General features: G+C 39.4%; 1 protein-coding gene across 8 annotated transcripts in view; it reads left to right on the forward strand.

The window, feature by feature from the left end:
• atp11a (ATPase phospholipid transporting 11A) overlaps nucleotides 1–26,916 on the forward strand; it is a 51,032-nt gene extending 24,116 nt beyond the window's left edge. The window contains exons 2-33 of one of the 8 annotated variants that reach the window (XM_085150500.1): nucleotides 895–1,017; nucleotides 3,701–3,790; nucleotides 4,399–4,479; nucleotides 4,593–4,700; nucleotides 5,172–5,300; nucleotides 5,593–5,696; nucleotides 5,848–5,895; nucleotides 6,627–6,691; nucleotides 6,816–6,897; nucleotides 8,109–8,259; nucleotides 8,340–8,537; nucleotides 8,636–8,749; nucleotides 9,896–9,955; nucleotides 10,034–10,200; nucleotides 10,345–10,416; nucleotides 10,571–10,644; nucleotides 10,757–10,860; nucleotides 12,008–12,189; nucleotides 12,761–13,012; nucleotides 13,095–13,272; nucleotides 13,375–13,477; nucleotides 13,753–13,898; nucleotides 14,167–14,226; nucleotides 14,306–14,433; nucleotides 15,098–15,233; nucleotides 16,564–16,587; nucleotides 17,993–18,058; nucleotides 18,144–18,247; nucleotides 18,392–18,557; nucleotides 21,427–21,545; nucleotides 22,302–22,380; nucleotides 24,457–26,916. In XM_085150500.1, coding sequence (XP_085006626.1) covers nucleotides 895–1,017; nucleotides 3,701–3,790; nucleotides 4,399–4,479; nucleotides 4,593–4,700; nucleotides 5,172–5,300; nucleotides 5,593–5,696; nucleotides 5,848–5,895; nucleotides 6,627–6,691; nucleotides 6,816–6,897; nucleotides 8,109–8,259; nucleotides 8,340–8,537; nucleotides 8,636–8,749; nucleotides 9,896–9,955; nucleotides 10,034–10,200; nucleotides 10,345–10,416; nucleotides 10,571–10,644; nucleotides 10,757–10,860; nucleotides 12,008–12,189; nucleotides 12,761–13,012; nucleotides 13,095–13,272; nucleotides 13,375–13,477; nucleotides 13,753–13,898; nucleotides 14,167–14,226; nucleotides 14,306–14,433; nucleotides 15,098–15,233; nucleotides 16,564–16,587; nucleotides 17,993–18,058; nucleotides 18,144–18,247; nucleotides 18,392–18,557; nucleotides 21,427–21,545; nucleotides 22,302–22,353 — 3,486 coding nt within the window. In that variant the 3' untranslated portion in view covers nucleotides 22,354–22,380; nucleotides 24,457–26,916. Of the gene's footprint in view, nucleotides 1–894; nucleotides 1,018–3,700; nucleotides 3,791–4,398; nucleotides 4,480–4,592; nucleotides 4,701–5,171; nucleotides 5,301–5,592; nucleotides 5,697–5,847; nucleotides 5,896–6,626; nucleotides 6,692–6,815; nucleotides 6,898–8,108; nucleotides 8,260–8,339; nucleotides 8,538–8,635; nucleotides 8,750–9,895; nucleotides 9,956–10,033; nucleotides 10,201–10,344; nucleotides 10,417–10,570; nucleotides 10,645–10,756; nucleotides 10,861–12,007; nucleotides 12,190–12,760; nucleotides 13,013–13,094; nucleotides 13,273–13,374; nucleotides 13,478–13,752; nucleotides 13,899–14,166; nucleotides 14,227–14,305; nucleotides 14,434–15,097; nucleotides 15,234–16,563; nucleotides 16,588–17,992; nucleotides 18,059–18,143; nucleotides 18,248–18,391; nucleotides 18,558–20,051; nucleotides 20,142–20,404; nucleotides 20,508–21,426; nucleotides 23,007–24,456 lie in introns of those variants that run through there. The other 7 variants (XM_085150501.1, XM_085150499.1, XM_085150502.1 and 4 more) reach the window with 7 other exon arrangements.
• The last annotated feature ends 636 nt before the right edge of the window (nucleotides 26,917–27,552 follow it).

The following is a 27,552-nucleotide window of genomic DNA, read 5'->3' on the forward strand; positions in this document are numbered from 1 at the left end:
GAATTATAATATTTCTGACTGTCAAAATTTCCCAGATTCAAATCGAAGTGAATCGAATCGAATCGAATTCAATCGAATCGTGGATCGAATCGATTCGGAACCTTGTGAATCGGAATTGAATCGATTCTAGAAATCAGTGACGATACCCAGCCCTACTTAGGACCAAGTAAAGCGCTATACAAATACAGACCATTTCAAGTTTGTCTTTATCACATATAAACTGAATGGCTGAAAAATCTTTTCTAGTTTTCATTCAAACAATTGTGCAAAGGAAATCTAGACTAAGTTGAATGATTTAGATTAATATGTTTTGTGTAAAAGACATCACTTTTTTTACAAAAAAATAAATACAAATATTAGCATTAGAGGCTTTAAAATAAAATACTACAAGGAAGGAGTTTATGTATTTAGGAACTATATGATTTAACACATGTTATGGTAATTGTGATGAAAATATTTAATTTTCTACCCTGAAGACCAAAAAGAAATAAAAACAAACAAACAAACAAACAAACAAACAAGGGGTTGTCAAAATAACAAACTAGCAGCATCAGCGCAGAGAGATACAATCCTGCTGTTTCATCTGTGCGTGTGTGTGCGTGTGTGTGTGCGTGTGTAATGCATTCCAGTCTTAGTCACATGCAGGTCTGTGTATCTGTGGCAACAAAGGCTCTCATTGATTTAGAAGAAATAACTCATTGTAATTCTCTCTCAATGTTTGTGAGTCTGTTTTTGTGTGTCCCGTACGGTACGTACACACTAGTCCTCACAGACGTCTGTCAGCATACTGCATACTGTCTAAACTAAAACAATGACAATGTAAACTGATACTACATGAAACCATCATGTATGCTTCAGGATATTCAAACTTGTTCTGTGTCTTTCCTCCCATAGTGTGTCGGGGAGGAGAACTGGGTCGATAGCCGGACAATTTACATTGGACATAAGGAGCCTCCTCCAGGAACTGAAGCTTTTATACAGCAAAGATTTCCTGACAACAGAATAGTCTCTTCAAAGGTCAGTGAAACACCCACCCACACAGATGCACACATATTCAAAGCAGGACTTGCTTTATCAGGATCCGCCTGCAACATCATGAGAGTTTAGAGGTGAAGAACAGCTTTTATTCTTTCAGCTTTAAAATCAATTATGATTTGAGCGCAGCATCAGTGTCTAAACAAAAGGACACAACAGAACAGAGCTGTTAGTACTCCAGCACTATTCATGCTTTGTTTTTAAAGCGTGGGCGACTTCTACTTGGTAATGGGACATGGTAATGGGAAAGAACACTCTGTGCTGTGTTTTAATTTCAGTGATCAGTTTAGGCCCTCTCCAACTTTTTGAAAATTTAATATCTGTGGTTCGTAAAATATATATTGTATATTTGCACGGGTATGCTTGATTATACCATTTCCCCATAAACATTATTTTACATGTTGCCAAGAAAAGCTTCCTCCTGCTGCCTGATTTAAAAAGACAAACAATAAAAGGAAAAAACATTTAGTAAACTCTATATTTGTCTGTTTTATAGCATGTGTGTTCATGTGCAAAATTATGATTTACTACCTATTACACGCAAAAACTACTGCAATTATTACTTTTAGGCTGGACTACTGTAATTCATTATTATCAGGATGTCCTAAAAACTCCCTGGAAAGTGTTCAGTTAATCCAAAATGCTGCAGCAAGTGTACTGACATCGACTAGAAAAAGAGAGCATATTTCTCCTATACTGGCCTATCTTCACTGGCTTCCTGTTAAATCCAGAGTTAAATTGAAAATCCTGCTCCTCAAATACAAGATCTCCCATCTTGAATAATCTGACCCCATCTTATCTTAATGACCTTGTAGTACCATATCACCCCATTAGAGCACTTCGCTCTCGCTCTGCAGGCCTACATGTTGTTCCTAGAGTATTTAAAAGTAGAATGGGAGGCAGAGCCTTCAGTTTTCAGGCCCCTCTTCTGTGGAACCAGCTTCCAGTTTGGATTCGGGAGACAGACACTATCTCTACTTTTAAGATTAGGCTTAAAACATTCATTTTTGTTAAAGCATATAGTTAGAGCTGGATCACGTGACCAATGTTCCCTCTAAGCTGAGCACGTGAGCAATCGCGCTCTGCTGACATGGTTTAACCACACATAAAATCTGCGGTGCGCACAAAAAAAAATCCAGCCTGAATTGGAATTAAAGTAAATACATGTATTTACTTTATTTTGCTGATTTTCTGTGTGCGGAGACTGTGTCAGCAGTGCACGATTGCTCACGCGCTCAGCTTAGAGGGAACAGTGCACGTGACTCTGAATCCTCCCTTAGTTATGCTGCAATAGGCTGCTGGGGGATTCCCATGATGCATTGAGCATTTTTTCTTCAGTCACCTTTCTCTTTTTTTTTTCTTTTTTTTTTTTGCCTGTCCCGTTTGGCTCTTTTGCCATCAGAATTATTGTCTAAAGGCAAAGAAAGATGCCCAACGGATTTACTTTACCAAATTGACCATCCCAGCCTCTCCGTAATGGTCTATTTGATTCACCTTTTATTGTTTATTTTATTTATTTTTTATTTTCACTTGCTAGATACGGGACAGACTTGAATGAGGAAAAGAAAAGGGAGAAAGGAAGAGGGGGGAAAAACAGCGGAGAAGAGGGATGGGGATAAAGGGCAAAAAAACAAAAACCAACTAAATAAGCAGACAAAAACATACATATATCAATCACCTGGATCACCTGTTGAGAAAGAAAAAAGAAAAACAAGCAGAAGAAAACGAGAGCAATACAATAAACAACATCACGATGATATATGGGAATATAACAGCAAATACTAAATATTAAACATTGTTGTGCAGCACGTAATATCGACAGCGCACAGTGTGCTTTGAGGTAGGAGCCAAAAAGGGTGTAGTTTGTGTGTGTGAGCACCCGTGTGTACGCCTGTGAGCATGGACGCTCACAGGTTAAAAGGTTCCTTCATGTAATGATTTGCTAGAGGGTGTGGGGGGGGGGGCACAGCCCCGTCCTCCAGGGCATGAAGCAGGTATGGAGGAGATCAAAACTCCAGACATCCAGAGGCCCCCAGAACACAAGAGACCAAGGAAGACCAACAGAGGGGCAGCTGCGCCACTATCCCAGAAAGAGCTTCAGTCACCTTTCTCACTCACTATGTGTTAATAGACCTCTCTGCATTGAGTCACTGGTTATTATTAATCTCTGGCTCTCTTTCACGCCATGTCTTTTGTCCTGTCTTCCTCCACTTATCCCAACTGGTCACAGCAGATGACTGGCCCTCTCTGAGAAAGTTCTGCTGGAGGTTTCTTCCTGTTAAAAGGGAGTTTTTCCTTCCCACTGTCGCCAAAGCACTTGCTCATAGGGGGTTATATGATTGCTTGGGTTTTTTCTGTTGTATTATTGTACGGTCTTTACCTTTCAATATAAAGTGCTTTAAGGTGACTGTTGTTGTGATTTGGCGCTGTATAAATAAAATTGAATTGAATTGAATCTTGTCACTGTGCTGTCTTTGTTATTAGCAGCAGTACTTTTTTTTTAAATGCCAAAATCCAGTTAGTACTGGCACATTATGTTAGGAATCTGGTCTTAAGCCTCTTTGCTTTTGTTTCCATTATCATGGATAGATGTTGATAACACTGTGGCATCTTTTTAAACTCAGTATATCTTTTTAATTAAACATAAGAAAATTTCTGTTTCCAGTACACGTTTTGGAACTTCATCCCAAAGAATATGTTTGAGCAGTTCAGGAGAGTCGCCAACTTCTACTTTCTCATCATATTTCTGGTTCAGGTAAAACATTTTCTTGCTCACACTGACTGAACTTCACTACAAGGCTTCTGCAAAGCATGTGCTAAAGATAATTCATATTTTTCCTTAAGGGAGATTTTTCCTTGTGTGCTGTTTATCTAGAGACGTCTGCTTTCTCTTGAATTTGATGGCACTTGCATCAGAAGCATACATTAGAAAAACTCAGCAGAAACATCTCTTTCTATGAATCCTTACAGTCAATCAAAGAAATGTTTCACGTAGAAACATATTTTTCTTTATGCTTCATTATTGACATGTGCAGTTCAATATACAGAGAATGGTTTCTACCTTAAATTGCTCAAAGCTGGGAAACTCACACTAAAACTGTCGTGATAGACCAGAGAAAAATGTGTATATGGGATTTCAGGGTGAGATGTCACTTTTACTATACTTATTCACCACTGTGAATAAGGGAACAGCTTAAAGTAGCTCCACTCATCATATTTATGTTATGTTTATATTTGTATATATGTTTAGTGCCATAAAGCACATGTTTTATTGCCTATTTACTGCTGTCTGTCATTTCTATATATTCTTCTTCCCCCGAAACCTTTTCTCTCGCTGTATGTTCATGTGTGCGGTCACTTCAGTTGATTATTGACACTCCCACCAGTCCGGTCACCAGTGGACTGCCACTGTTCTTTGTCATCACAGTCACCGCCATTAAACAGGTGAGTTCACCTAATGTGACTGTTAACAGTAAACACTACACCAGCAGCCACAGCTGCAGGCACACATGTTCACTTTTACATCCTCCTCTCTGTCTCCTCTCTCTCTCTCTTAGGGTTATGAGGACTGGTTGAGACACAAAGCAGACAACGCTGTCAACCAGTGTTCTGTCCACGTGGTGCATCATGGCAAAGTGGTCCGCAAACAAAGCCGCAAACTCAGGGTGGGTGTGTGTGTGAAACCAGATAACTCACTCACCCCATCTAACAGAGCTTTGGTGCATTTGTTTTAGTGGCTCACACTGAGGAATTTTCCTGCTACTAAGCTCTCTGTACGTGTGTGTGTGTTTGCCTGCATTTAAAAGCAATTTAGCTTTAAAAGAACTTAGATTGATGTTTGTTATGTAACGACATGAGACTGAAATAATATGAGCTTACTGCTGGTAAGTCATTAGGTGTGTTGCATTTGACTGCATTTTCCGTTCAGTGACTGTATTTCTCTACTAAAGTGCTGCTAGGACTCCTCACTGATATGCTCACTTAGGTGGTCAAAGCCAGGAGGGTAGTGGCAAATTAGACCCCACTATACCGGTGAATTCATTTAAATATGCAAAAGGCTCCAGCTGTTGGCTTCAAGGTATCAAGGCCCTGCATGTATTAGAAGTAAACATTTGTTGTCTCGGTCTGTGTGACAGGTTGGAGATGTGGTCTTGGTGAAAGAAGATGAGACTTTTCCCTGTGATCTCATTCTCCTCTCCTCGTCTCGAGATGACGGGACCTGCTTTGTTACTACAGCCAGCCTGGATGGAGAGAGCAGTCACAAGGTGTGCTGGATAAATTTAATCCACTTAAATATGTACTAGATGCATTATGATTTGCTGTGATTTATGTTTTTCTCTGTCCATTCATCCATTCATTCATCTAACTCTTAATCCATTCCCTTATTGCTTTTCTTATTTCCCGTCATCTCCCTTCCGCCCTCTGTCACCATGCCACAACGTGTGTCTTTAATTCTTCTCCTCCTGTGTTGCCTTATTACTTACACTCCCATTATCTTTCTCTCTTTTTTCATTTACCCATCCATTTCTTCTGTTTTCCTTCCCTCTTCCAACCTAGACATATTATGCAGTTCAGGAAACCAAAGCTTACAACACAGAGAAAGAGGTGGACACGATCCATGCCACAATAGAATGTGAACAACCGCAGCCAGACCTGTACAAGTCAGTAACACACACACACGCACACACACACACGCACGCACGCGCACACACACACACACACACACACACACACACACACACACACACACTTGAACAAAGTGTTCTTGCTAAATAAATGTGCCTTATCTCACTTCTTTTCTTTCCCACACAGATTCGTGGGGCGTATCAACATCTACATGACCAATGAGCCAGTGGCAAGGTAAGATAACACAAAAATATTGCACTTTTATATTAAAGATCATTAAAGAAATCAAAATATTTCTATTGTATTCACCCATCATTCAAAAATAAAATTCAAAACCATCCAGACATGTATTAAATTTCTTTGATGACAAAGTGATGCTGCTCAATCTTTCAAAGAAGATTTTGCATTTCTGCAGAATGACGACTTAGTGCGAAGCTTACCTGTTTATCTTAATTAGATTTCATTGAGCACAGCATTAGTTTACCTCAGCTGCAATGCCAGCAGATCAGCTGATAACAATCCAAGCCCCCATCAGCTGATGGCTCACCTGATACACCTCTGCATCCATTTGGCAAATCTCTTATGGAGTACACTACTATTTTTGCTGCACTGCTGCAGGATGCTTTGAAACCCACTTTTACTCTGCAGCTGACTTTTTAAGTGTCATATCTGTTGTTCTTGAATCATGCTTTTCCTGTCTCTAGCTTTCTGTATATGTGCATGGAATGGTGGGGAATTCCCAGAACAGAGCCATGCTGGCAGATATAAAGTTATTCAGATGGAAATGGCATACCTTATTTGCCTCTTAATAGATTAAAGATTCTTTATTTGTCACATGCATAGTTATACAAGTATAACACGCAGTGAAATATAATATAATATAATAATAATATAATAATAATAATATTAGATCTTTTTGTTTGTGAAAGAAATAAATGGTTGTTTATCATGTGGACTGTCTGCAGGCCGTTAGGATCAGAGAACCTGTTGCTCCGAGGAGCCACACTCAAGAACACTGAATATATCTATGGTAATTCTACACAATTAATGATAAATGTTAGAAATTACCTCAACTTTATACTTTTTAATATTCTTTTTTAAAAAAATGTACAGTGCAACATTTTGAATGAGACTTTTCCTTTTCCCCTCTGTAGCTGTGGTCATCTACACTGGCATGGAAACCAAGATGGCTCTCAATTACCAGTCCAAGTCTCAGAAACGATCTGCAGTGGAAAAGTAATCTCTTTTCGTTTCCTCCTCTTTCATTTTTATATTATATTATGAATTGTTTCTGAAAGGAGCCTGTTAGCAACGATCAGTGCTCTCATGCAAGTTTCACACTGTGTGGCTTCACAGTCTTTGGCTGTTTCTGTGCTAACACCAGCTTAGATAATAACTGAAATTTTTCTTACCCGTCCTTAGAGCAATCTGTTCACTTCTCATGTCTTCGTTTATTCACTGAGACTTAAGCGTCTGTGTGTGTCTCTTTGGCTCGCTGCGCTGACTGGATCAATTTTCTTTCCATCTGGCGTAGACAGTGTCTTTGTATCCAGATGTATAAATGAGTGACTGTAGGTGGATTTCATTCACACTTGCTCACTGCGTGTGTCTCATTAACTTGTCGGCTCATTGACTCAGATCAGAGTAAACGTCTTGTCTCAGCTGTTCCCCTTTTCAAGTTTGAATATTCTGACGAGTATACTGAGTTGTTTTCCAAGTTACCATTTACATGGTGGACTGGGTTGCAAGTTTTTCTGGGTTCTAGTGCTTTTATTTTTTTAGTTCCTGTTTGTTAAAATCGCCAAATGGCTGACCGGCAGTCAGAAATCTCTTATGGATTGTTTCTAACTCCCTTTCAAACGACTTTCATTTGCACCTGCACACACTTGTTCACACACTGTACTCTCAACCACAGTGGGAAATGGTACCAAAATAGTAGAAATAGTACCACGGCCCCAAGCTCCGCCCCTTATTTTTTTGTGTTTGCACTCATGAGAACATGTGTTATCACCAAGAGAAAAGAGGGATGAAACAGAAGAAACACAATCATAGCAGCACATGCTACACAAAGTCTAAAGCTTAGAACCTGTATATGTGAATTATATAAACATGTGATCTGGAGCCACAAACTGCCATGCTCCATCTCTCCACTTAGTCATATTAAATTCTACTCTGGAGGTTGTGCGTAATCGTTCAGGGAAAGAATAAAGCACACAAGTCATAAAGACAGATCAATGCAGGAAAAATGTAATGAAGTTAATGGAATGTTTTAAGGGAGTACTTAAAGGAGGCACAGACTCCTCCATCCTTGGCAGATAGTTTCCATAATCCTTTTTTTTTCAATCCAAATTTTTGTCCACATTGTTCAAAGCAGATTAATGAAAAACTCATCTATGTATCACTATCATGAAGAAATATGTCACAATCTTTAACTTCTCCCTCTGCAGGTCAATGAATGCCTACTTGGTGGTCTACCTGTGCATTCTCATCAGCAAAGCTCTCATCAACACGGCACTGAAATACGTGTGGCAGTCCGACCCCAACAAAGACGAGCCCTTTTACAACCAGAAGACGGAAGTTGAGAGACAGAGACACGTTGTGAGTCTCGAATCCTGGAAAATAAAAATATTTCGATCCCCTCTTTATTGTCTCACACTCGTCTTCGTTCTCCTCCTCAGCTAATCAGGGCGTTCACAGACTTTTTGGCCTTCATGGTTCTTTTCAACTACATCATTCCCGTGTCCATGTATGTCACTGTGGAGATGCAGAAGTTCCTGGGCTCCTACTTTATTATGTGGGACGATGAAATGTTTGATGAGGAGCTGGGGGAGAGAGCTGTGGTCAACACATCAGACTTGAATGAGGAACTGGGGCAGGTAGCAAAGTGCACTGGGCAGACTAATGAGCAAAGAAACTGTATGGAAAAGTGAGTTAGAGATAAGAATAAAAAACACTTACCCTGCTTTCTTTCCAGGTGGAGTACGTGTTTACAGACAAGACAGGAACGCTAACAGAGAACAACATGGAGTTTATAGAGTGCTGTGTGGATGGACACGTTTATGTACCTCACGCTATCTGTAATGGACAGGTAAAACGTTCAGTCCCGCTAGATTGATCTGTTAAGATATTAAGCTTCAGCCATGAACTTTTCTTACTATAAGCCTCATTCATACACAGTCCTACAAGCACTTTCTTTTCTGTGCTTAAGCACTTTGAGCCTGACGTTCACATAAGGATGCACCGGGGGAAACTCAGTTCAGGATTCAGGTATTTTGTCCAAGGATACTTTGGCATGCAGACTAGAGGAGCGACGGATTGAACCACCAGCTTTCCAATTAGTAGATGTTGTGGGTGTTTCAGTGTATGCATGAAAGAACCACGGTTTGTATGGATGCAGCTTGCTAATAAGACTTGCTGGATAATGTAGTGCATTTCTAAAGATACAAATAAAGGCACTCTAAAGGAGATTCCAAGGGTGGTTCAAAACCATTTTAATGATGCCACACTACTTCCATCCTTTATATACAGTCTCTTTGGACAAGGTAAAGATGGATCAATGTTTGTGATTGATTCATTTATAGCCATTGATTTATTCACAAAGAGTTCATATTTTTATGTAATGGAGGTGTAAAAATCAAATGACAGAAAGGCAACAGTTTAGGCCTATTTTAGGGTTTTTTGTTTGTGTGGGGTTTTTTTTTTAGATCTAATAAAAATCTGTGAGAATAATGTAACATTCATGCGTTTAGTCATTTCTGTGTTTCAATGGATTATTACAGATTTCCTGACAATAAAACTCCTGGGCATTGTGCGTTTAGTGTAATCATCTGTGTTCAGTGCTTAATGGTCATACGAGGAAATCAAATTGTGCCTGCAAGTCTTGCTGCTGTTTATTGAGCCATATGTCTATCTGTGTTTGCCAAGTAACTGATCATGAGCATTAATTGACAAGTCAGCAGCTCATACAACCTTAAATGTGATGAACAGACGGTCTGTTGTAATTTTAGGAGGGATAAGTTGTTGTGTTGTAATATTATTACAATTTATTCCTTTTAACATAGGACTTCAAACATCAGAGTAAAGGGGTTAATGTCACATAAACATGGACATCGTGCTGTATATGTCAAGCCTTAGAATCAAGCTTTAATACTAAAATGCCATATGTACATATCATAGTAGCCTGTGATTGATAACCAGTGACCCCCAGAGTGATCTGTGGTCTGTATGTCTGTAGGTGATGCCTGGAGCTGCCGGTATGGACATGATCGACTCATCCCCAGGTCCTGCAGCCAGGGTAAGTGCAGACTGGCTTTGAATGTGCGTGGGTGGTTCGTGCGAATGAGGGTAATCTAGTGTCGGTCGTTCACTGCAGGAGCACGAGGAGCTGTTTTTCCGGGCGTTGTGTTTGTGCCACACGGTGCAGGTGAAAGAGGAGGATACTGTAGATGGGATCAAACATGGCATTCACCAGGGCAAGTCCACTTCCTTCTACATCTCCTCCTCTCCTGACGAGGTTGCACTGGTGGAGGGCATGAAGAGGTGCAGCACACACACACTCACGTTGCACACAATGGCAGCAGTAATCGCTGCTGCATTCAGAAGAATTTAGTTTTCCCATTTTTCTATTTCAGTTTTTTGGACATTCATTTTATTCACTCCAATAATGGTTGTTCTGTGCTGCAGGCTCGGTTTCACCTATCTGAGGCTCAAGGACGGTCAGATGGAAATCTTAAATAGAGAGGATGAAGTTGAAAAGTGAGTGTGCCGCTTTAAGCAATGTTATTATTCTCTGTGAACCTTGAAAATGAGATGACTATTGTTATTTTTATCTTTTTTTAACTTCTTTAATTGATAGTTGGCTATTATTTTTTCAGTAGTATTTGTGTGATTTTCTTCCTGTTTTTATCAGGTTTGAACTGCTCGACGTTTTGACATTTGACTCAGTCCGACGGAGGATGAGCGTTATTGTCAGGGCCAGCACTGGTAATGCGCACAAAACTATATATGTATATTCTTTATATTGATTTCTATGTGTCTGTGTTTATGTTTTTCTTTAATCCGATCCTCTTTTTTTTCTGTGCATGCGTTTGAGCAGGTGAGGTTTATCTCTTCTGTAAAGGTGCAGACTCCTCTATCTTCCCAAGGGTCATCTCAGGCAAAGTGGATCAGGTCCGAGCTCGAGTGGAGCAAAATGCAGTGGTGAGAGAGCACAAACACACACACACACACACACACACTATCATCTTTCTCATATTGTTATAGGCTCATACAATATAACAGGAAGTTGTTTTTTCCTGAAGCATTTCTGAGAATTTCAGAGTTTATCTGATCATGGGCGATCGTGGCTCAAGAGTTGGGAGTTCGCCTTGTAATCGGAAGGTTGTCGGTTCGAGCCCCGGCTTGGACACAAGGACAGTCTCGGTCCTTGTGTCCAAGACACTTCACCCGTTGCCTACTGGTGGTGGTCAGAGGGCCCGGTGGCGCCAGTGTCCGGCAGCCTCGCCTCTGTCAGTGCACCCCAGAGTGGCTGTGGCTACAATGTAGCTTGCCGTCACCAGTGTGTGAATGTGTGTGTGGATGGGTGGATGACTGGATGTGTAAAGCACTTTGGGGTCCTTAGGGACTACAGGCCATTTACCATTATCTAAGTTCTTTGCATGGTTACATTAAACATTAAACAGAACTTCTTTCTAAGTGGATCTGGTGTGGCCTTTAATTGACAAAAGCACAAGTTTGTTTGTTTTTTTTACATTTTTTATTAACATGTATTTAATAATTGTATCAGCACAGTCTTTCTATCTGTGGGACTGGCGTAGGATTTGGTCAGAAGCTGGAAAGAAGCTTTCTTTAAATACTGAACAATAAACAGTGATGGACTCTGCATACTGTTTTCTTTATACACCCACAAAATCTTTGTGGGAAAAGTAGGAAATACTAATAAGTAGACAGATAGTAAGAGAGTGCACCTAACTAAGCCGTCAACTGCAAAATCTCATAATGACTTCCAAAGTGCAAAAATAAATATCGCAGTCTGAATAAGACTATTTAAAGTTCAGTTTACCCATGAAAATACCACGATAGCTTCAATTTGCATGCAGTAAAAAGCAGACGAGTGACACAAATGTTGCTGTGGTTGCAGCTACAGATAAATCACAGGTTTCTTTGGAAACTGAAAAATATGTGGTGAGTGTTGTACTAGTGAGGCTGAATGGGTAGTTGGCATCCACCCACCATGCACTCACATTCAGAGGCTGTATTCAAGAAACAGTGTTTTATGTAGATTCGTTTTTATTGAGTCTTAAATATATACCAGCCTGACCTTGTGTGAATCTCTGTTCTCCACCAGGAGGGTTTGAGGACACTTTGTGTTGCCTATCGCTCTCTGAGCCCAGAACAGTACGAGGAGGTTTTCCAACTGCTGAACAGAGCTAAGTTAGCATTACAAGACCGAGACAAACAGCTGGCAGAGGCTTACGACCTCATCGAGAAGGACCTGATACTGCTGGGAGCAACTGCTGTGGAGGACAGGTGCAGAATTGTTTTTGGTATAAAGGACACCTACATGACAAATTATATTAACATCCTGCACTTTTTTTTCATCAAAGGTTTTCCTGTACAGCTGGTAGCTTGGCAACATAGCCACAATTTACATTGCATGCTGTTGTCATTTCAGTTATTTGTCCTTCTAAGTGCAAATTTTACGTGAAATGCCCTTTCAAAAATTACACTTATGCACCTTTTTTTCCTATAAATGTCTAAACCTCTTCAGCTCAAGTGACTCTTAACATTACAGTAATTCTGTGTCTGCTGCCATGGACAGTGCTGTCCTAGTTCTGAGTGAACCAAAGTGAGTGAGGGAAAGTGGCAGTTTAACCCTCCAATCACACACGTGCCACTAAGGCAATTATAGTGCAGGCTTAAAACTACTTGTCAGCCCAGAGCGCGTTTCACCCATCCAGCACAGAGAGGAAATAATCCACGTGCTGGAGTACTGCACAGTTGAGCTGCTGTTGAATAAAAGGCAAAGAGAAATAAAACAAACCTATTTATTTAATGCAGCTAAAAACATGCCAACTCTTGTTTCTTGGCTGCGTACCAGGCTGCAGGAAAAAGCTGCAGACACCATTGAGTCTCTGCACAAAGCTGGTATAAAGGTGTGGGTGCTGACAGGAGACAAGATGGAGACTGCAGCTGCAACGTGCTATGCCAGCAAGCTGTTTCATCGCAACACCCAAATCCTGGAGCTAACCACCAAACGCACTGAGGAGCAGAGCCTTCACGACGTCCTGTTTGAATTGAGCAGGACGGTCCTTAGGCAGCATGGGGGCATGACCCGGGACACCTTCTCTGAGTGGGTATTATGTTCACAGCATGCTTCAGATAGTGTCATCCTGCAGTTACTCGTATTTGACAGGTTTTGTGTTTTTTTCCAGGCTATCAGGTGATTGCACCGACTATGGTCTGATTATTGACGGAGCTACCCTCTCTGCTGTAATGAGGCCCGGCCAGGAGGGCTCAAACTCAGGGAATTACAAAGAGAAATTCTTGGAAATCTGCCGGAACTGCAGTGCCGTGCTCTGCTGTCGAATGGCGCCACTTCAGAAAGCACAGGTACGAAGGCCATCTGTACTCTGAGTTTACCGGTGAAACAGATGTTCTCACTCATGTCATTAAGAGTCAGATGGACGCTAAGCTGAAATCCACAACCTGCAGATTGTCAAGTTAATCAAAGCCTCGGAGGAGCACCCAATCACGCTGGCCATTGGAGACGGAGCTAATGATGTCAGCATGATCCTGGAGGCCCACGTTGGTATTGGTTAGTATTCTGTCTATTCCTATGCAACATGCCACACTCTGGTAAAGTTTGTTTCCTTCTTAATACAGCTTCAATTTGAAGAAACTAGAAATTCTTAAAAGCAGTCCCTTGTGTACAGAAGTCAGCAGTGTGTACAGCACCTACAAAATCCTTTTCCACACAAAAAATGTACTTTTGAATTTCCATAACTAAATTTATGCAGAAGTGTTAAAACTGTTAGAACCATACTATTATCACTGCAATAATACTTTGGCCTGTAAATGGTCACAACGCAGGCATTATGGGTAAGGAGGGTCGTCAGGCAGTGAGGAACAGCGACTACGCCATCCCGAAGTTCAAACACCTCAAGAAGATGCTGCTCGTCCACGGACACTATTACTACATACGCATCTCTGAACTTGTACAATATTTCTTCTACAAGGTAGTCGCCCTGAACATTTTCTGTAGAGTGTTTTGAGTTTACTTCTTTTTAAAACTTTGTATAGTTTTTTAAATTTGTTTTAAGATGATTGTAATTGCAGAGTCTGTGGCTTTAGCCTAAGTGTGCAGGAATGCTTTGTGTGAGATTTAATTTATTAATTTGTTTAGTTCATTAATTTTCATATTTTTGATATTTATACTCTATAAAATTAGCGTTCAGCAACAAAAAGACCTGTACACATTTAAATTGTTGTTCTTTCTTTTCGCAGAATGTCTGTTTCATTTTCCCCCAGTTCCTCTACCAGTTCTTTTGTGGCTTCTCACAACAGGTGTGCACTCACAAACCCTAAATACCATAAAAACAACCACAACAAAAATACTAACACGGCTCTCTTTCCCAAACCCCAGCCGCTGTATGACACGGCTTACCTGACGCTCTACAACATCAGCTTCACCTCGCTGCCCATTCTGCTCTACAGTCTCATCGAGCAGCACATAAATATGGACATCCTGAAGAAAGACCCTTGTCTCTACAGGTGGATTTCTGTTTAAGATTGTCATGTCAGAAATGTGTCGTTTAGTAGGACTGCAAATCGACCAGCTGGATCGACTCTAATATCACGTGTTCTTCAGGAACTTGTTCTCATGACATGAAAATTAGAAAAAGAAATTATCTGCATGTTTCAGTAATCCAGTCTTCTGCAGCAGATAATGAACCATCTGTTTTATACAAAGCAGACTGCGTGGTAGTTGGATTCTTCCGGAGATGTACTGTAACAAGAACAGTGTTGAATTAAAGTCGTCTAAGCAACAGAAAATATAAATATTTCAATAATTCTTTAGACACTTTATACACTTTAAAATTCTAACAGCCTCCAGGTGCAAAGTAATAGCAGATGATTTGGTGTTTTACTCGGATTAATTTATATTTACATTACAGTTTATTTTACATCCATCTTATGGCAGATAACCGCCTTCTTGGATTTGGTTTTGCATGTGTTCAGAGTTTGAAAAGCTACGTCTTTAGCTTTACTCTTAACTTGTATTCTTCCAAAAAAGAATCAACCTTTCCCACAAACAATGACGCTGTCTGTATCGATGTATATATTATACTATTAGAGACTCATTGGCTGTGAGGCAGGCAGCGTACTGTGGTATTAATCTATAAACATGTGATCTCTGTTCTGTATATCTACACAGAGATATTGCTAAGAACTCTTTGCTGCGGTGGCCCACCTTCATATACTGGACAGTCTTGGGCGTTTATGATGCCATTGTGATGTTCTTTGGTGCTTACTTCCTGTTTGACAACACCACCTTCACCAGCAATGGACAGGTAATAACCATGTGGCTTTGACAGGCTCTTTAATTGAAACAAGGAGAAAAAGGCCTGGAAAATATTTAAAGTAAAGTTCAAAGTAAAGGAAAAATAGTAACTGGCTATTTTATCTATAGGCTACTTCAGTTTTCCATAAGCTCCATCTGTTTTCTGTTTGTCATCTGACTTTTTAGTCTTCTTGTGGTGTTTGGGGTTTAGTTAGGGAACACAGTGACAGTGTTTTAGGTCTCAGCTTGTTCCTCAACCACTTTTGCTCTGTAAGTTAAAGCAAAATGGATTTACTTTTAAATATACTGGCTGTACTGTGCTTTGCTGACAGGTTTTAATGGCCTGGCTAATGCCTGACACGTAGCTTATTGTGTTGCTTGCAGAAACTGATCAAGTTGTAGCACAAACTAACATTAAACCTGTAGTGTAAATGGATCCGGTATTATAAATGTATTTTCCTGACACTGCACATTATTTTGTTTGAAAAAGTAACTATCTGGTAGTTACATGTAGTTATGAGGTAATTATGGTCAAGTAATTTCTCATAAAAATGACCTTGTACTGGATGGTTATTTATTTCACTTGAAAATGTTGTTGGCTGATAAAGTTTGAAGACTATTTTGCCTTTTAGTAAATAATATTTAATGTCAGTTGGATAATTATATATATATATATATATATATATATATATATATATATATATATATATATATAGATGTTTAAGTAAAATCTGATGACGTGTGGTTTATATCTAAGGCCTGATTTAGACTTTGGCGGGAAATCTTTTTAGAGCCCATTTAGAGCCCATAACATAACCTACACAAGTGGCATATGCTGTTGGCAGGATTCACACTCGTGCTGGTGCATTATGTGGTAATTACCATGTGGTCGTGTCCCGGTGCAGTGCTGGCCGACAGAAACAGATAAAATGCTGGGATTTTTTCCTTCCCACGGAGGTCCACGCCAGGTTACGCCATAGGCTTTAGAGGGGTTTGCGGTTACGCTGCAGGTAACAGCATAGATTTCCCGCTGAAGCATAAATCTCTAGTAAGACACGACAGCATGGCGGGGTTCCCATCATCTTCCTCTCTGTTCTCTATTTGGTTTGTTTAATTTCTCAAGCTGCATTACTCTCCCAGAAACATGTTGAACTGTTTTTGAGTTGCTTCACTTGGGTTTTCTTCTTCTTTTTTTTGCATCCAATTCTTTTCAATTTTTTTCCTTTCAGCCATAAAACTGTTTATGTTATTATGATTTTCTTCTGGTCACATGCTCTTCTTCTTCCTATCCTCTTACCTTTTTGTTGCTTTTTCTTTTTGCTTCTCTTTCCTCCTCCCAGCTAATGACAACCAACACACAGATGGTAAGCCTGTCGCTGTCTCTCTGTCGTCTCTCCTTAGTTTCACTTCCTTGTTTCACCACCGTCACACAGCCTGATACAAACTGCTGTTCATCTCATGTCCGGCCCTCAGTGCTTGCTGTAGATACATCAGCTGTAGGCTTTTCTGTAGTGACTCGCTGTTTCCCAGACCCATGCTCATGTGTCCAGCTGTCAGTGACCAAACACCTTAGTTATACATCCTCTGTGCTTTGTTTGTGGCAGAAGTTAGGACTTCTCTTAAAAGCGGGGCATAAGTGCTCCTGCTTCCATTATGTAACAGTTAGAGATCATTGCCTAAAGCATTACAACTTTTTATAGGATTACTTATAAACAAATAACAGAAGTGGTAATATCTTTATCTGACAGGAAGCAAATCTGAAGCTTTTAAAATATTAGAAAAAGAAAAGGTGAAAGAAAAACATTGAAATGCATCTGATCAATGATAAAAATCATTTTTCTGTCTCATGCGAGTGTTTCTGTAGCGCTACAGTTTATGTTGTAATGTATCTGATAGTAGCTTGTACTATACTTGTACTAACAATGTAAAAATCAGAGCTGCATTTGGAAGCTGCCTCTGAAAAGCTTTTATTTTATCATTTCATGCTCATCATTTTTATTTTTTAACTTTATTTATCACGTTTCACCCAAGGTGCCTGTTTTTAGCAGAAGTATAGTGTAGCCCAAGCAGTTAGATGACCTTCAGTGTACCCATACTTTAAATTTTATGATACTAGTTAATTTTTGGTTTTGGGCTTCATCTTATTGCCACAGGCCTGTGAAAAAAAGTAAATTATGCAACAGTCACTTCTCAGTTATGGTGTGCTAGAATCACTATGTTCTCCATGTACCTTTTAATATGACACCTCAGAATAATTACAATAAAGGGAAAATATGCCAGTTTTAGTGCTTCACAAAATGCTGAAGGAGCTCATTGTCGTAAGTTGTAGTGAAGAAGCTGCCCTGCATTGTGGTGGTCTTAAATGTGCACGATGACTTATTTAGTGTTCATGTAAAAGGGTTTCACTCACAGAAGAGACTGATAGGAATATTCAACTACAATCACATCATCCTCCTGTTTTCCATCCATCAGTCATCTGATAACCAGCTGAATGTTGCTACCTGAGCACCCTGCCATCTGTTTGATTGATTGATTCCTTACTTGAATATGTCAACTTTTACCTCATAGCCTAGTCATGTCATCCGAAAAGCATGTTAACGCAGGTGTGCTGAGAATTTAAGTACTGAATAAGCATAAGTCAAATTATTTACTTTAACAGTTGCTTAGAATCTGTTCACATCAAACATACAATAAAATAAAAAAAAACAAACAAAAAAACAAGAAGTTGAAAGTGATCAATAACAGCAGCTGCTTTTTTACCTTCTGCAGATGTTTGGAAACTGGACATTTGGGACACTCGTCTTCACTGTGCTAGTCTTCACTGTTACATTCAAGGTAACCACACAGACACATCAGAAGATCACAGAAACACGCAGGCAAGTCTGGCTCCAGTCTCACTTCCATCGTCTCTGTGTCGTAGCTGGCCCTAGATACTCATTACTGGACTTGGATCAATCATTTCGTTATCTGGGGCTCACTGATCTTCTTTGTGGTATTCTCCCTGCTGTGGGGCGGAATCATCTGGTATGATTAAAGAAATATTTTCGTATTTAAATGCTGGATGGATTCCTTAAATGTTTACTTGATGTAAAACTGTGTCAGTCAGAGTGACGTTTTATTAGATGTTTTATTGCATTTGTTTTCATGCAGTCCTTTCCTCTCTTACAGGCCATTCCTCAACTACCAGAGGATGTACTATGTGTTCATGCAGATGTTGTCCAGTGGCCCAGCCTGGCTCAGTATAATCCTTTTGATAACAGCCAGTCTGTTGCCAGATGTGGTGAAGAAGGTCATATGGAGGACACTGTGGCCCACCACTACTGAGCGCATACAGGTGGGCACAAATGCTTGCAGAAATAGAGAGTAATTGCATAAAAAACTAAAAGAGGACTAATCTTTTTTAAAGTATTATGGATATTTTGGAATAATTGCAGTAATGCAAGAAAACTGATGACCACACATCCTGTAAATATTTTGCTTCCTGCCAAAGTAGGACGTGTTACTTCATTTGTTCTTCAATAAATGTTGCTGCTTCTTTTCTACATGAATATTAATAATGAAAAATGCAGGAAAGCTCAGTTTACACAGGTCAAACAGCGCCCCCTGCCTTTTACAAGACAAAAATCAATTTTGTATATTTGCCTTCAAGCTACCTGCGTTTACTGTTTATTATTCACTGGGATGTTTCAGTTCCTGACATGTCGAACTGACAATTATGGGTCAGCAGAGGTATGCAGGGTGTGGCTACAACCCTGCTTCGGTAGTTAAGCCTCTGTGTTTGTGTGCAGCGCTTTAATTTTTCAGACGAGTGCACACAATAGTGTGTATTTTTTTTAGCGGCTAACACTCAGAGTTCTGTGTTTTATTAATGGAGAATAAGAACAGTGTCCTCTGCTGAACCAGGAGTGCCTCTAAAGGCATTAATTGTTAATGGGTTGCAGTGTGGAAATGTGCATTAGAGTTTCATAAACAGTGTATAAAATAAGGAAAATTGCAAACAAAACTTTATTTCCAGAGCAGTTTTGAAAATGAACATTAAATAATGCTGCACAGTAAGAAGAAAGAAGGAAAGATGGGATAAATAAAACCCATCCTGCTTATGTAAAAAAGAGAATAAACTCAAAGCTATGGACTGATTTCAACTCTGAGGCACCGCAAGAGCAGCATTAACAGCAGTTATTTATCTGATGCATACTGATTCATCAGGACTGAAAGATTGGACCAGAAAAACATGATTAGGTGTATAAACACTGACATGTGGCTCAGAAATAATGAATGGCAGAAGGCATTCATTAGCAGCAAAATACTGAAATATTCAGTATTCCACTGATAGTTGACAGAAGAAATTATGTCCATAAAAAAATAAGACGATATAATGATACATAATATATGAAGCACTGGGATCCAGTTGCAGTGGAGTTACTGAAAAACACAACACAAATGTTTTTGTATGAGTAGGTGCATTGTATGGATAGCACTAGATGAGTGATGTCAACCTTTCTGGGAAGGCTGCTTCACTTCCTTTTCCTACAGATACTAATTATTTCTCCCTCTACATCCCAAACTGCTTTTCCTATAACCTCCCTGATAACTGTGGTTGTGGAGAGCTAATAACCATCACCAAAGACTTTCCAGTATGATCCAGTCTCTCCTGAGAAGCCTAAGAAGAATGTTTACATGCTGCTGTCTATCTCATAAACTGATCATGTGGCATTTTGGAAGATCTGACATGTTTCTTTCCCAGCTGTAATTCTTCCCTGCCTTTGTTCACCCCTCCTGATCTCTTGCTTCCTCCTCCTTCTCCCTCGGTGGTTCTCCTCCCTGGCAGACTAAGCGTCGGTGCCTTGCCTCCGAGCCTTCCACCATCTTTATGCTGTCTCAGACCTCCAGCAGAATCAGTTTCTAACCCAGCCCTTCTGTAGGTGACCCTCAGCCTTTCCTACTGTCTCGTCTTTCTCTTCATTTTCCTTTCAGTCTGTATCCTGTTACTGTCATTTCCACTGTTTTGCATGAAGTTACAGTCTTATTTGACTGCATGCCTGTGCATCTACATCTTGATTCAGTGTTGCCTTAATCACCTTTTGTTTTAGAAACCACTCTTACTTTGATGCTTCAATTTTGAGTCCGTATGGTAGATGCGTTTGTCTTCAAATGTGTGTGTGTGTGTGTGTGTATTTGCAGCAAGGGAGAGATAATAAAAGGTATGAGAGGGCCCTGGCCTACATGAGCTCTGATTCCTTGTTGATGGAGTAGCTGTCACAGAAGCCTACAGGGCTTCAGCACGGTAAAATGCACACGTTGCTGCTGTGTGATGGTGGGTTAACTGGTGTGGTGTGCGGTTTGACTTTGGGTTGTTGTACTTGACTAACACAAGGGTTGGAGTGTGTGCTTTATTTGTATGAAGGTCCTAAAAGCTCAACCATTTTCTCCAGGTATTTCAACTGACTTTACTTCCAGCTGGGTGATTTCTCACATGGAGCTTTAGCACCATCTAGTGGTATAATGTGTTGCTGCAGAGACAGAAAAGTAATATTTGCAGAGGAAATGAACGCATGTTTAGCTTTTTGTTGACATTTGCATGTTTTTGGTGTTTATGATTTATTATTTTTTTGTTGCTCTTAACATGCTTGCTTTTAAACCTGAACAGAATGGATGGAAAATCTAACCTCACAGCTGGCAAATTAAACTAAAGGAAATGAAATACTTTATTCATTTAAAAACAACTGAAGCTTGAGGATGTAGCATTGTGCCCAGGATCAGGTGCCTGCAGTATGCAGATGTATTCATATTTGTTAGTGTTAGGTAATAAATATATAATCTTAAATGCTTATATGCTGATTATATTGGTTTATATAAGAGAGGCCTAGACTTAGTTATAATGAGCATTAATAAGTTGCTCTAACAGCACATAATGCTCATTGCTCCCATTAAGCCTTGGGGGCATTGATGGGGTGGATGGCTATCAGGTGAAGAGTCCTGGTTTACAGGCAGTTTTGTAGTTCAGGACCTCACAGAGGCATTGTTACCGGATGGAGACTTGACTCCACTAAGTCACATGCTATCTGTTCAAACTATGGCCAGCTGCGACGTGTTACCACCTTCTTCTTTTGCATTACTCCACAAGTGCCATGTTTTATTCTTTGCTTTCTCTGAACTTTCTCTTCCTCCTTGTCCCCTTTTCCTCCCTTTGTACCCTCATACAGAATGCAGATAAACTCTACAAGGGCCAGCTGTCTGAGTTCACCCCCTTGGCTTCCCTCCACGCTCCGTCTAAGGGTAGCAGCCACCGGCGAGGCTCGGAAAACCAAAGGAACCCTCGAAGGTCTGAACCCTTTACCAAGAAAGTCATGTTCACACGCTGGCAAAAAGCGCCAGACTACTGCACCTTCACCCCCCTCCTCCGGTTTGCTGATAGCTCCCGCCATTCAAGGCAGGGGTACAATTACAGCGGGGCCGGGCCTGAGACCTCAGTCTAATTTATTTCTTTTTCTCCGGGTTTTTTTAAAAAAAAATCTTATATTCTAATATCAGAAACAATGTCATCCACATGGAGTTACTCAGATAAATTGGTGGAAAGCAAACTTGGAGCTTACTTACTTACTTCGACGTTACTGAGTTGGAGTAAAATAATAAACAGTTGAGGAGACTGCAATGCTAAGTGACCTTCATAATTTCTGTCAAGTTAGCAGCCAAGTGTGGCGCAAAGCACTATTGGACGGCTCTGGAGTGGACCCCGTCGGCAGGGCCTGGTTCGCTGCCACAACATGCAAAGGGCTCAGTGTAATGATGTCACAGCAAACAAACTGACTCGAGCTTGTGTTTCACATGAAAAATATGTGCACTGGCCCTTTACGCCTGCCTGCCTTTGATGGTAGCTGAAGTGTACTTTACTCTGATTATTAGGGTGTTTTAATGGCTATTGTGATAATCATGCTGTTGTTCTATGACCGGAATGATGATAATGAGGACGACTGTAGACGTGCTCGAGCTAGCTTAAGCTTTCTGTGATCAAACATTTTCTTGTCTTCAGTCGCTGCCATCTGTCTTTATTCCCTTTGTCTGTTTTGCCTCTTTTTAGGACTAACTGGTGTTGCCTGTGTGCAAACATGTTATCCAGAAACACTGCTTAGGACTCTGGGATCAGAAACTGCATCATTGTAAGGAGGGTTGTAGTAGAAGGAAGAATAAATGTCGAAAAATTAGTCTATGGAGCCCGGAAGTAGCCGTATAGGGGAATTAAATCATTTTATATCGGGATGAGATACAATTTTTGCTTAATTTCTGATTCATTTGTGCAAACGATACAGCAAGCTGATTGTCCTAACTTTGATTAGATGGCAAACGGTGGTCAAGTCAGTTAATAATGACAGAAAAGCGTAGCTCATGGTGCTTTCTGTGTCACAATATGTCTGGTTTAAAAACATGTGGGAGCTTTGAAAGCTCTTAAACTAGCTCACCCTTAACGACAAAACACAGAAAAGCCTCTTGGCTGTCATAAACATGAAGCAATAATTTAGAGTAAAATGATCTTGAAATAGAAAAAGAAAAACAAAGGTTCATTAAATAATTTGTCATTAAGAAATATATGCTGGTGACAAGTTAACAGTTTACTTAAATAACAAAAATACATGGAAAATTTACATGTAATCTGATTACTTAAAGTCAGTATTTTGAGCATGATTATGTTTTTTAAATGTAAGTGCAAATATTGTAGGCAAATTACAATTTTCCACATTATTTTTTATCCTGTTTCCATGGTAATTTGTTACTTTGATAGTAAAATTGAAACACTTGATTATATATATGTATATATATATATATATATATATATATATATATATATGTATATATGTATATATGTATATATATATATATATATATATATATATATATATATATATATATATATATATATATATATATATATATATATATATATATATATATATATATATATATATATATATAGATATATAGATAGATATATTAGTTACATTTTGTTTTATAAAGTGAACTAAAGCAGTGTTTAAGTCGATACCAAAGCCAACATGTATGCATTGAGATCATCATCATACTGTACAGCACATAGGGTGTAAATACAGAGAATGCAAACGGCACAAATAGACCAAAACATGGGAATGAGTCATATTGAACGTACGCATTTCATTGGCTACTCCTGGGCTCCAATAGCAGAGTCAGTAGGAGTTGGTCTTTGTGAACAATTATTGTTTTATCATGTTATACAGCCAACATTTAAACTTTCAGAGTCACATTTAGGTAGCTTAGAGCTTTGGTGTGTTAGAAGTTTGCGTGCGTATCTGTGTGTGCTGATAGAAGACTGTGTGTCTGTGTGTGTATCTGTTAATCTCCATCTGTCCTATCATCTTGAACATAGATTGTAAACTTACCTTATCTTTAGATGACTAAATGTCTTGTAGTAGAACACAGAGGAACTGCTTGTGTGACCGCTACCTGGCTGTTTCTTATTGCCTTAATGTCGTCTTGTAAACTCTGCTGTATTTTTCACTGATATCATTTACCAAAGAAACAGCAGGTAACACTTTATGACCACCTTTAGATAATAGCTGGTTGCTTGTATTTACTTTGATTGAAGCACTTTAAAATTATATATATTTCTCCTTTTAATATAATTCACTCAAAGTGCTCCAAATGGTTTGATGCCTTAAATAAATATCAAATCATTGATAATGTATTAAATTATGAATCAAACAGCCGGCACAACCAATTCAAAGAAAAAAGGAATCGAGATAGAAACACTTTTTTTTTTTACATTGGCCATGAGAGGCCAATTAACTGACCAGTAACACAGCAAAGTGCCCTCTCATATTCTGTGTACAGTAGAAAATGGCAGAATAAGTATATATGGGGTTCTTTAAGTGCAAAAAAAAAAAAATTGCATGTACAAAAAATGTGAAAAAAAATCTATTTTAATAATGTGAAAGAGAAGCGAGCGTCTTAATATCCTTTCATACTCATTTTCCACCTCATCTCAATAGAATAAGATGCTTTTTAGCTCTGCAGATCAGGTTGATTGTAGCATCTAACAGTTTAGTGCTCCCGCCGTTAAAAGCCTTATAACGGTGTTAGAGAAATCTAATGAGATTCTCCAGCTTAAAAAAAAGGGCCTTTACAGTGCGCTCTTTGAATTCTGTCTCACACTTTCCTGTTTCAACTCGTACCCTCTGTCTCTGTCTCTGTCTCTCTCCTTCTAGCGCTCTCTCTCTCTCCCTCACACTCTCCCTCTCTTGAAGCGATGTTGAAGCTGTTCCTACCTCTGTGACAGTTGTCTCCATCTGCCTCATCATCATCATTTCATCTGTCCCCTTCTGCGTCTTCTCTGCCGTTCCTCCGTTCATACATCGACTCATCCATTGTGAGACAGTAGATCTGATGTTTGTAGTTCTATGAACCAAAGCCTTGTTGCTGCTAGAGATTCTTTAGCTGCTTTACATTAGGTGCCTTCTGCTAGTTTTCACAGCCTGTCTTTGCTTTGCTTTGTGGTCAATTTGATACTGTTAATAGGCGCTTCAATGGTACACGGGCACAGCAGGTGATGGATGTAACTGGAGGAATGAAATAACTACTGTAGGTGAAAAGGCGAATGTGAAATCGAGTTTTTATGCAGACTTCTACTGAACAAGCAGAACTGACACACAGTCAATGAACAAATACCACTTATGTTTAGTATCTGTTTTTTTATAGCTTGTATTCAATTTTTTTTAAATAAATGCCCATGAGGGCATTTGTCTCTGAAATGTTATTTTTTAATTGTTTTTGATTATGTACAATGTGGAAAATTCTCCCTTTTATGACCACAGACTTGAAGAGCTCCAGCTCTGCTTTTTCCAATCAGCTACAGGTGATCAATGGTAGTTTTTCTTTTGTTTTGTTTTTTCCATCTCCAATTTAAAGTAGATGGTAAAGCAAAAGGGTTTCTTGTACTGTTGGAATTGTCTAAAATGAAGGGTTGGTTTGGCCAAATTCCAAAAAGTAAAAGTATTTTGTGTTGCTGCTCTACGCACCAACAAAAGAAGAACATTCCAGATTGATCTGCTTAGTAGAGCCCGACTGATTTATCAGCTAGCCGATATTCATCGAATTATATTAGCTATTTTCCGATGTATTGGCATCAGTATTTGTAACAGCCAATAAGACAACCTTCCGTTATGTTATGAAGACAGTGCATAGTTTGTCCATCAGAGGGCACTGTGCAACATCCCTTTTGGCAACAAACAAACATAATAAACAGGTAATCTGAGCCTAAATAAGCAAACTGATAACTACACGTGACAAATATTAGGGGAATGTGTTTTTGTACCTGAAACGGAGAAAAAAATCAGCACATATATCAGAAAATTGGATTTTTAAATCACCATATATCAGTATCAGTTAAAAAAAAAAATCTGTCAGGCTCTACGACTTAGAACAATTGAAGTAAGGTAGAAAATACTGGATTTTTGTTGTTGTTGTTTTTATTATCTGAATGAAGAAAACAAAGATCCTGTCTCTCCATTTATTGTTTGCCCTGAATTCTGATTGGCCTTTGGACTAGAAAGATGTTTTTCATTGTAAACAATGTACCAAGGCTTCAGTACCTTAACTGCTAAAGAATCACACAAATAACACAACAATTGTTATTAAAATGGGAGGGGGAAAAAAACAAAAGTCTACAATATAATGCCATGTGAGAGCTGACAGACACTATGACCACAGGACTAAACTAGCTGGGAGAAGCAATAAGTATAATCAAACTCAAGCTGCTTGTAAATGTCCTCTTAGCACTAGCTAAGAGAGTCACTTATATTCAAATGTCAACCATGACAGTGAAGAATCCATTATCCTGTCTGAGATCTCAGATCAGTACACAGTGGTGACTAAGCATGGTCCTTATTCTTTAACTGATGAAAGTTCTTGGATGGATTAATTCTTTCTGTAGTGGGTTAGGGGACTACTTCAAAATGAAAAGACCCTTTCATATTTATGGTTGCGGTTCGTCATTGAAACCTGACATACTACTGAAACTTGGAGGAATCTGGAAGTCTAAATAACTTACAAAAATGAAAAGTTACTGCACTGCTATTTTGGGGGAGGGGTATCTGAGAAACCCCTCTTTTTTTGTTTTACTTTTCAGAGACAGTATTTAATGTGTCTTGTTTATATCTCAGAGTATTCCAACAAACAAACTGGATTGTGGCAAAAAAAGAAAAGTGGACACGTGTATGTCTGTATGCATAGCTTTAAACAAAAGAGATTTGTGGTGTTAGTTGTTTCTCGGAGGTACCCCTGCACTGAACCGTCGTTTCTGAGGACCGACACCTTGCTGTAGAAACTTTGAAAGCCATCAACAGACCTTCTGCACCAGTCCACACTGAATCTTTGAACTGACGGCCTTTCAACTCAAATGTTATCTTTTTTTTGAAAATGTGTTATTGTATAGCGAGCTGCACTTCACATAACCGGCAGTATCTACGAACTGAGATACAGTACTGTATATACATATATGAACAATATTTAAATGTAGTTATGTTACTGAATGTACAGTTTTTTGGGCTCTTTTTGTATACAGTTTTTAAACGGTCATATCTTGTGGATTTTTGCCAACCTTTCTGTGGCTGTAAATGGCGAACATCTGTACATTTGCTTGGAAATAAAAGCGAAAATGTGTTACAAAATTCTTCTTATGAAAAAAGCTGCACTACACGCTTCAGCCAGAAGGGTGCAGGCGAGTGCTTCTGATGTGCTTCTGATGTGCTGCTGAAGGCTGAAGGAGCTGACAAGTCAACATATGTGGAGCTGATGAAATTAATCAAAAGTTTCTTTAGTAGAGAGATCATGTGTGTGTCTGTGTGTGTGTGCGCGCAACCCACCTGTGTGCACGCCTGTGTTGTGTTGTCTCCAGCTCAAATACTGGCTGTGTTTAAAAACAACACAGGAAATGGTTAAAAAAGTCATTTTTAAAAATTTATTTATGTTTTGGATTTAATATGTTCCCCAAAGTTGCTCCAGGGCTCCTGTCTGCACCATCTGAGGACGTCAACAAGATTAGGATGGAGGTTTTTGGATCGATTGGTTTCCCTTCATCCTTTTCACTTCTCATCTGCGCTGATCTCCACGTCCTCTCCTCCACAGCTGGCAGCCTGCAAGTGTGTCTGACAGGGATAGAGAAATATCTAGGGCAAGACTGTCAGAGGTGAAATCTGGGGAAGAAGAAGAAGAAGGGGGGATTGCACAGAAAAGGAAAAGTAGATATGAAATGCTGCATCGCGTTTATATTGTATAAGGGTGTTTTTTTAAATAATGTTTTTTAT

The sequence above is a fragment of the Neolamprologus multifasciatus genome, chromosome 23, assembly GCF_963576455.1.
Source record: "Neolamprologus multifasciatus chromosome 23, fNeoMul1.2, whole genome shotgun sequence".
Classification (NCBI taxonomy): domain Eukaryota; kingdom Metazoa; phylum Chordata; class Actinopteri; order Cichliformes; family Cichlidae; genus Neolamprologus; species Neolamprologus multifasciatus.